Source organism: Mastomys coucha, unplaced genomic scaffold (assembly GCF_008632895.1).
Source record: "Mastomys coucha isolate ucsf_1 unplaced genomic scaffold, UCSF_Mcou_1 pScaffold20, whole genome shotgun sequence".
Lineage (NCBI taxonomy): Eukaryota > Metazoa > Chordata > Mammalia > Rodentia > Muridae > Mastomys > Mastomys coucha.
The window spans coordinates 77,315,935-77,325,645 of NW_022196903.1; the positions used below are offsets into that span (position 1 = coordinate 77,315,935).

A 9,711-nucleotide genomic window follows, 5' to 3' on the forward strand; every position below is an offset into this window, starting at 1 on the left:
TAGTAGTTCACCAAAACCATTTATTTTTAAGCCATGGTTAACCATACAATCTTAATGAAGCAATCATAGGTCTTGTGACTTTGGGAATAGTGCTACCCAGTCTCAGCCTTTCACAGGCCTGGAATACAGCTTGGTGTAAGTGCTTACATAGCACATGTGAGGTCCCGGGTTCAATAAAAAAGACCCAATCTTCTCCTTAGAATATCTTCTGGCTTGTTTACATGATAGCCACAAGTCAGGCACACTACAGATAGAAATGGGTCCCTGACCCTGAGCTACAGTACCAAGGCTTTGACTACCTCAGAATTCTGATGCAGTCCAACATTCATGAAGAGGCATTCCTCCCCCGCCTCCCCCCCCAAAGTTAATAGGGTCAAATAATCACAGAACTCGGTCTCTAATAAATGAATACTGAGACCAGCCAGACTAGCAACTATTTAGAATGCTTTCTATTGCTGTGTAAGAATTTACACAGCAATCTGAGTTTGAGAATTCCAAGGGGGGGAAAAAAACAACCCAAAACTCTTCTAGAAGGGCTAAGTCTGTAGTCTAGGGTACAACTGTGCTTCACACATTGGATGGTAAAAGAGTTGGGTCACAGGAATAAGTCATTCCATACATTACTAAGGACCAGTTCACTGGCTGCATCCCAAGCCTACAGTCAGCACCCTGCCTCTGAAGTGGACTCAACACACCAGCCCTTGGATTCCAGATATACCCAACAGCATACACCCCTGAAACCAGGCTAGAGAAGGACATCCAAATAAAATGAGCCAGCACAGCAGGAGGGAGGCAGGCCTCCTGGACCATTCCTAGCAGCTTAGCTTCCAAAGAGCAAAACTTAAGGATGGAACAAAGCTGCCTCAGGCTTACATAAGCTTCCCAGACAGGCACTCAGAGGAAGGTGCACTATGCAGACAGAGATTCTCAAGGATCTCCCTGCAATCCTGATAAATTCTGACCTCATGGAGACTACAAGAGAAGGAATCTTTTTCAGTGTCCTCCACATGCCCTCCCTCTCCTTATCAAGCTTGCCGCCTCTGATAAGGAATACAGTCTTTCCTGAAGGAGTTCCTAGTTTCATTCTCTGGATGGAGGAGCTTTGGGAATTGATGTGTGTGTCTGGCCATACAAGTGCCCTGAGCTAGTCTATGATGTGACCTGAGTGGGAAGTCACTTTCACAAGATGCCATCCTATGAGACTCAAACAGGAAAAAGAGGGATGTCTCTCTTTAACTGATGGGGCTGTGTTTAAATCAAGGGAAGGTTGAGAACAGCTCAAGGTAGGACTAACCTGGCACAAGGGCGACTCTGGGGTCTATCCATGGCACCAAGACAAAATGGAAACTCAGCAAACCAGTTCATATGAAAAAGGGCAACTTTCAACTTTCCAGACCTCAGTTCTCTCCTTCCAGTCTCTGCCTATATCTACATACTGATCTGATGGACTACTGGAAGGTGCATGATCTTTCCAGACCTATCGTACAGCACAGTGGTAGCTGCACAGAAGCCACAGCACTATCAGTCCTCCCAAGTCCCTTGTCCCTGGAATATGATTAGGACAAGACACTTGTTCTTTCATGCTCTGATACTACCACTTGACTTCTATACTATGACCTCTACTCACAGCAGCAACTCCTGGTGCAGTTCAGTTCCACAGAGTATCAACAAAAACCCTAGTGAGTTACAGGTAGAACGAAGAGTGCACCTAGACAGGACCATAAAGACGCTAAAAAAGCTGGTCTGTGGGAGCAGTAACACCTAGTAACAGCTTCATGTACGCAGAAAGCCTGATTGTTGTGTACTTGGGCAGGGCCCCTCAACAGCTTAGTTTGTGGGAATCACTCTGTTAAGATATGAGAAACACCCAAACTGAACTAAGTAGCTTGCTAGTGTCTGGAAACACGTATTTCCTTGAAAAAACACAGAAAAATTTGAGGGAATTAAGACATCATAAGAATCAGATATTGAAGGGACTTAGGAAAACAAAACTGTCCAAAAAGATTCAAGATGTAACTAACACAACTAAAGGCCCATCTCAGACTTTGACTAATAGTGTCTTTTAGAGCTGAGGGAGAAAGAAGCCCGAAGCAGTCCCATGAAGATCATGAAGGCAAAGCAACCCTGATGAGTGACAATAGCTACATACTGATGACAGAACAGCAGTGACTAAATGACAGTCACCATCACACCCTGCTTTTCTGATATACAATTCACATCCACCCAAAGTTACATTCATCCAAGAACTTTCAAATTTGTTTTCTCTGCAGTTGAGTTCAGAACAGGAGACAAGAGTGTTATGGGCCACTGGTATCTCAGTTCATCATGGAAATGTCAGGGGATGAGGAGCTGAGTGTTATATCTGGTTTGTATCTCATGTTTTTCCCTCTTATCACCCAGCTGCAAGCTCCCTAAGCTCTCCAGGAGCCCTGCTGCTGGTAGGTACATAACAGGGAAAATTATTTCTTAAATACTGTTTTCCTTTGTCAGCTTATTTTGCAAAAAATGCAGACAATATTCCTTACAAGGGAAACACAACTGCAGTTCCTTAACTCCAAAGAGCTCATCGAAAATAAAATAAATTGGAAACTACTCTGAGCAAGTCAGCACAACAGAAGAGCCATGCTCAGGCTTGGAGAGTTGTACCTTGCACGTTAGTTACTCAGAGTCACAATATCCAGTTAAACCACCTTCCCAACCCAACCCGCCCTGGCTGCACACCCTTGCCACCCCCCTTCAGCTCCACCTTTTTTGTGCATTGCTGGCCCCAGGTACGGGGACAAGACAAGTCCTTCTGGAAGCTTCCAACAGCTCAGTACTTCACTCCTGGAATAAACTCCTTGGCATCTGGATTCAGGTTACTTTTGCTCTGAAATAAGAACCAAGAGAAAACATGCCAGGCATAGTGGTACACTCCTTTAATCACAGTACTCAGGAGGCAGGTGGATCTCTGTGATCTCCCTCCCCATACTAATGGTTGTCTTTCTACTTTCATGCCTTACTGAACTTTAAAACTTATTTCCAAAGTAGGAATGTAGTTCACTAATAGAGTACATGCCTAGCATATACAAGACTCAAATTCCAGCCCTGTAGAGAGATGAAAGCACAAGTAGAGAGAGAGGAAGGAGGAGAGGGACAGGGACCAAAAAAAAAAAAAAATCATTTATTTTTGAAGTTCTGAGGACTGAACCCAGTGTCTGAAAGAAGGAAGAGTATTACTACCCCAGGCTATAACTGAATTGTTCTTAGAGGCTGTTCCTTCATGTGCCCCACTCCACTATAGCATATTTCTCTGAATGAATGAATTTCTCTGAATGAATATTCCAAATAGCACTTCAAGCCACTGAACATGGTAAAAAGCAATATTCCTCAAAGCCAGCTTGGATACCAGTACCTCTATTTTCCTCATCTTTCTGTGCCCCTTGGTGTACCTGTGAACAGCCTGAGTCTTGGCTCACTGCAGGGCACAGCCACTCACAAGCTATATAGGAACATAACTCTTTGAACAGTGCTCAAAGTGTCACATCAAAACAGAAGGCAAGGAACTCATTTCCCTGATTTAACTGACATGCAAACTGGTCCATCAGCAGTATGTTCCTTTTTTTTTTTTTTTTGTCAGAGCTGAGGACTGAACCCAGGGCCTTGAGCTTGCTAGGCAAGCGCTCTACTGCTGAGCTAAATCCCCACCCCCCAGTATGTTCCTTTTAATAAGGAACAGTTTTCCTAGCAGACAGAGTACATAGGTACAGACAGTGAAAGAGAAAAACAGTATCAGGTAGTCTATTGAAGCCCAATTCAGGCTTCTAACCTTTATCCCAGTGTAGAGCATCAGGTAAATGAAGACTGATGACTACAGTTTCACAGAGCTTGGGGATCATCTAAGGGATTTGAAGGCATGGCAACTCATTGGCTCCAGAGACTTGATATAGGGTATAGAGCCACACGGAGCATCTATGACTCTAAACACCATACTCTTTTCAGGATGTTGCATGTGGAACTACTGAAGGCTCTTACCAAAATGTCTTCAGATTCATGACTGTCACCAACGGATAGTCCATTTAACTGCTGCTGTAAGTGTCCCACAGCCTGAGGCAGGTCTCGTGCTGGGATGAACCAGTCCTGGTCCTCTTCATCCAGCATCTCCTGGAAGCAGCGGTCCAAGAAGTCCTGCTCCTGCAGCTCTTCCTCCACCTGCCAACAAAGGGGAAAGCTCAGAGGTACTTACTATCCCAGAGGATGGATCCTCTGGAGTCCTCAGCCCTTCCCTCTAGATAGGCAGGGGAGCTAATGATGCCTCTAGTGACTACTGCGCTTTAAATGAGAAATATTCCCAACTGGCTCATGTTTCTGAATACCTGGTCTCTAGTTGGTGATGCTGTTTAGGGACATCACAGAACCTTTATGAGGAAAGTATGTCACTGGAGGCAGGCTCTGAGATTTACAGCCCTACCCAATTTCTTATTCTCTGTGCTTCCAATTTGTAGATGACATGTGACCAACCAGCTTCTGTTTTTGCTCTCCATTCTCTTACATATTCCCTTGGCTCAGCTATTTTACCATAGCTGTTTCATTTAGGATCTTTCCATGTAAATCAATCTCTTATAGCAGTATTCCATTTTCTTTGCATAAGAGTTGGGAAATTAGCACTAAGAATATATATATATATATGGAGAGAGAGAGGGAGAAAGAGAGGGAGAGGGAGAGGGAGAGGGAGAGGAAGAAAAAAAGACCAAAGACCCTGTGTCTCAACTCTGAGGCTGAATGAGTATTATGCCTGCTCTGAGTTTAGTTGTTAGACACACATGAGGAAATGATAGGAGCTTAAGAAAACAAAACTCCTTCAGTTAGAAAGCATGAATGTAAAAGACCCCTAACACACAACTGAGCAGTTTCTTCTACATTCTATGTCATGCCTTGTCAGTGACAATACCTCCAAGGTGCAGAGAATTGGTGTTTGCCTCCTGCTTAGCAGAACCGAGTCCCTTTTCTCTTTAATATTAAAATTATCAGAGTATGAATATAAATCATTCATAAATATAACTAATGTGTTTCTTACAAGAATTCTTCCCTTTCCTGAATTATCCTTCCTCTAAAATATTTTATTATTTTTAATTGGGAGGGGGGAATAAAATAAGAAGGCCAGAAGAAAAGCATTAGATACACTGGAGCTGGAGTTACAGATGGTTGTGGGCTGCCATGTAGGTGCTGGAAACCAAACTCCTTGTCCCTGCAAGAACAGCAAGCACATTTAACTATAGAGTCATGTCTTTAGCTTCCTGAGTTATGTATACTTCCTGTCTGCCTGAGTCAGGGTCTCATGTATGTAGGGATGGGCTCAAACTCAGTACAAAGCTGACCTCCAACTCTTCTTGTTGACTCTGCCTCTGTAGAACATACCATCATATACTACTGCTTGCTGAGATCTCAAACAAGTGGTATCCCTTATTTAGGACTTAGTCATTTTCTCCTCAAGATGACATTCCAATCTGGTTCTAAAAGCCTCACAGTTGTTTCAACCTTTTTTTTTTTTTTTTTTTTTTTTTAAAAGACAAATCCTTAAACTCTTTATCCCCTTGCTCCTACCTTGCAAGTGTTGGGATTGTAGGCATGCACCACCATTACCATCTTTCAGAGAACATTTCCCCCACAAAAAAAAAATCAATAATGGGGCTGGGAAACGGCTCAGCAGGGGAAGTGCTTAGGGCACAAACATGAGGCCCTGAGTTTGGATCCCCAGCGTACACATTTTACATTTTAAGTTAAGTGTGGTGGTGTGTACCTGTAATCTCAGTGTCCAGAGGCAGAGACAGAAGAGGTCTAGGAACTCACTGGCTAGCCAGTCTAGCCAATCACCAACTTCAGATTCACTGAGAGACCCTGTTTCAAAAAATAAAGTGGAGACTGACAGAGAAAGACAGAATATTGACATATGGCCTCCACATGCATAAGAGCATATGAATGTGTACCTTCTGCTCCAACCAATGGCAACTCTAGGATTAGGGATTATAGCTTTGAAAGTTTTTATTATATTTATTTATTGTTGGAGGGAGGTGCACATGTGCTATAGCATTTTCTCTGTCCAATCACATTAGGACAGTGACAGGCCTGTGATTGGACAGGAACAGAGAGGTGGAGCTAGACTTGGAAGGGGGGGCAGGGGCAGGAGGAGAGGTCATCATTATGGATGCAGACCATGAGGACGGTCCAGACCCCACAAGGTTATACAACTAAGCAGGTTCTTACAAAATAGATTAATTGGGTTAGAATACTGTTTTTATTATCTGGTTCTAAAATTATTGTATTGGCATCTTGTAAATTGTGATTTTATTATTATATAAATCCGATTGGATATTAAGGCCTTAAGAGTCATGCTTTACTTATGGGGTCTTAGGTCTTAGGCGCTATTTAGACGAATGATTGTGGGAGTGTGTTAAGAACTGCATGCGAGCAAGATGTAGCTTGCTGGGAGAAAGTAACAAAAACTCGCCAGAGCTTACTTAGTATTGAGAACGAACGGTACCAGCTCAAGAACGTGGCCCAGCAGGAAAGCGAGTTTGTGGGAAAGCGAGTTTGCGGGATGGATTCATTTTTTAAATTCCTGCTGCTATACACATGTGTGACTGCACATGTGGAAGTCAGATGACAACTTGTGGGAGTTTGTTCTCTTTTCACTGTGTGGATTCTGGGCATTAAACTCAGGTTTGTCAGGCATGGTAGCAATTGCCTAATATGACTTTCCAGAATGAGGTACATAAGAACAGTAAGAGCATGTCAGAAAAGTGTTGTAGACGATGAACTGGCAAGAGACAGTGAAGGATCACCATCCTTCCTGTGAGTGAAGGTCCTCCACTCCTGTGGAGTGCCTTCACAGTTAGCTGCATTCCTTCAACTTCCACTGTGTGCATCCTTACTAGTGGACAGGATAGCAGACGCTCCAGCTAGAGAAGCTGTTTTTTTCCTGAGTAGGTTTCCAAATATCACATATTTTATAATGATGCATTATTAATTATTTTACTCAAACTTGATTTCATAAAACATTTTTCCAGGGAAAACATTTTTAATCATATAATCTACCAAGTATTTACCATGAGCAAAATTTACATTTTTATGCTGACTACATCAATGTAATGTGGAAGTATAGGAAAGACAGAGACTCACAGATGGCAGAAGGGAAGAGGGAGGGAGAGACTACAGTTACTTGAGGGTTTAGGAAGGTTTAGAAGGTCAAGCCCTTGGCTCAGAACCCAGAGCTATGGACTTTACCTTGAGTTATAAGCCTCTGGCTGCTAAGGCCTGGAACCCCTGATCCTCTGTGTGTGTCGGAACTTTATTAACACTAAAAGAGCCACCAGGCGGTGGTGGCACATGTCTTTAATCCCAGCATTTGAGAGGCAGAGGCAGGTGGATTTCTGAGTTCGAGGCCAGCCTGGTCTACAGAGTGAGTTCCAGGACAGCCAGGGCTACACAGAGAAACCCTGTCTCAGAAAAAACAAAAACAAAAACAAAACAAAACAATAAAACACTAAAAGAGCCACTCCATATTTATAAGTACAGCAAAGATTTCAGTAGGTCCCTGGGACAGTGACTGTCTTCTACTTTCACCTACCTGTCTGTTGAAATCCTCTTCATTTTCCATCCACATGTATTCTGCAAATGGGTTTTCCTTTTCCTCATGTCCACTTAACCCTTGGTCTTCTTTGCATTTCATACTGGGTGATGTACTTGCCACACTGGATCCATTCATTATGGAGACTCTAAATAGATTAAAAAAAAAAAAGCAAAAAATAAAGATCTAAGAAAAGATGACTCTAAAACACTCAGATCCTTCCAGAAGCTTCTCAAGTTGTAGGCTGATGACTTTAATGAAAATATTGGGTGTTGATCTGGTGCTGCTATGTAGTAAGTTGCTAAATACTGGTGCCCAAGATCTGCTTGGCCCCATGAGCAGATGTTCCTCATGGCTACCAAGAGATGTTAATGTAAACCTTGTGGCTATAGCCAATTACTGTGAAGAACAGAAAAGGCAAAGATCCAGGTTTCAGCCTGAGGGTCAACGGTAGGGATCGTGAGGAAGCAGGGGAAAGGAGGGAGGCAAGTGAAAGAGGAAGAAGATAGAATAGGAAGTCTCCATTAGAGTGATGGAACAGGAGCACATGCCCAAGTTAAATGCCTCCCCAGGATGGACTGCTGGAGCAGAAGTAACTCAGGTGAGACTCAAACAGCAAGTATTTTGGGAGCACCATTGGAGAATTAAGTCTAGTGCTAGAAAAAGATTAGGGCTAATTCCCCCAGTAAATATGCCAAAGCTAAATAAATAAATTATACTCTGAGTCTCATTCATTTGGAAGCTAACAAGGATAGGACAAATTCAATTACTTTACATAAACATAACTGTTAGTTTGTAACTGTTATGGCCTCATCACATCTATATAGTTAGCAACTATACAAGTGTAGAGTTCTTTTAAGAATTGAGAGGAGTGGGACATGGTGGCCTTGCACTTGTCATCTCAGCACTCTGAGGTCAAAACAGGAAGATTGTCTAGAAATTCAGGTTAGCCGGGGCTATTGTGAAACCTGTTTCAAACAAACAAACAAACAAACAAACAAGGGAATAAGAAAGACTGTCTAAGCTTACTCTTTCTAAACAAAAGCCAAATGATGTAGAAGGAGTATCCTTGCCAAATTCCTAAAAGTCCTAGAAGCTACTGCAGATCAGCTTCCTTACCATTTAGACAGGAAGAGGAAGTACATTCTTTCTGAAAACAGAGTTTCATTTTTGCATGTGTATCTGTTTGAGTGTATGCCATGCGTGAGGGTTCTCAAAGGCCAGAAGAGGGCAACAAATCACTTGGAGCTGGATTATATATAATTGTGAACTGTCTTAACGTCTGTACTGGGAACTGAACCCAACTAGGGTCCTCTGCAAGAGCAGCAAGTGCTCCTAACAGCTGAGCCATCGTTGCAGCCCCTTACTAATGCATTGTTAATCAACAGTGTGAGCACCTGCTCTTTATTCTGAGTATAAAATTCTGTTTCTCTTTAAAATTTTATTTAAAAAATAACAGAATTCATGAGAGGTGAGGTTGGAGAGATTACCAAAACATAAAAAAGAAGAAAAAGAAAAAAAAATCACTGTATTGTTAGGCAAAACCAAAAAAGTTCACCAGCTGCTCAACTACCTACAGTTAAGAAAAATGGGGCTGGTAAAGTGGCTCAGTAGGTAAGAGCACTGACTGCTCTTCCAAAGGTCGTGAGTTCAAATCCCAGCAACCACATGGTGGCTCACAACCACCCTTAATGAGATCTGATGCCCTCTTCTGGTGCTTCTGAAGTCAGCTACAATGTACCTATTTAAAATAATAAGTAAATCTTTAAAAAAAGAAAAAAAAAAAAAAGAAAGAAAGAAAAATGAGCAACACTTGCACAAAGCCTTCCCAGCCCTAAGCTCTGTTCTGTGCAGCTACATATGTACATACATACATACGTACATTCCCCAGTTCCCTTCTTGCTAGTAGGATGACATGATGTTCTATGTCAACATGAAAACCTGTCTTGGGAACTGAGGCCAGTGTCTCTATGTGACACAGTCTAGAAGAGTCTCTGTCCATCTTTCTGATCATCTTATTGATTTCCTTAGACTATCTGCCAGAAACACAGTCACTGCATTATTGATTATATTCATTTGAAATTCTTTTTTTTTTTTTTTTTTTT

The 9,711-nt window shown here is 42.3% G+C and overlaps 1 protein-coding gene across 2 annotated transcripts in view; it reads right to left on the bottom strand.

Annotated features, from left to right (window-relative positions):
* Nucleotides 1-9,711, bottom strand: part of Paip2b (poly(A) binding protein interacting protein 2B) — a 28,533-nt gene continuing 18,822 nt past the window's right edge. For both annotated transcript variants that reach the window (XM_031382328.1, XM_031382326.1), the window contains 3 exons: nt 7,607-7,754; nt 4,015-4,191; nt 1-2,869 (listed from right to left, as the gene is read on the bottom strand). In XM_031382328.1, the coding sequence (XP_031238188.1) occupies nt 2,813-2,869; nt 4,015-4,191; nt 7,607-7,754 (382 nt within the window). In that variant the 3' untranslated portion in view covers nt 1-2,812. The remainder of the gene's footprint in view (nt 2,870-4,014; nt 4,192-7,606; nt 7,755-9,711) is intronic.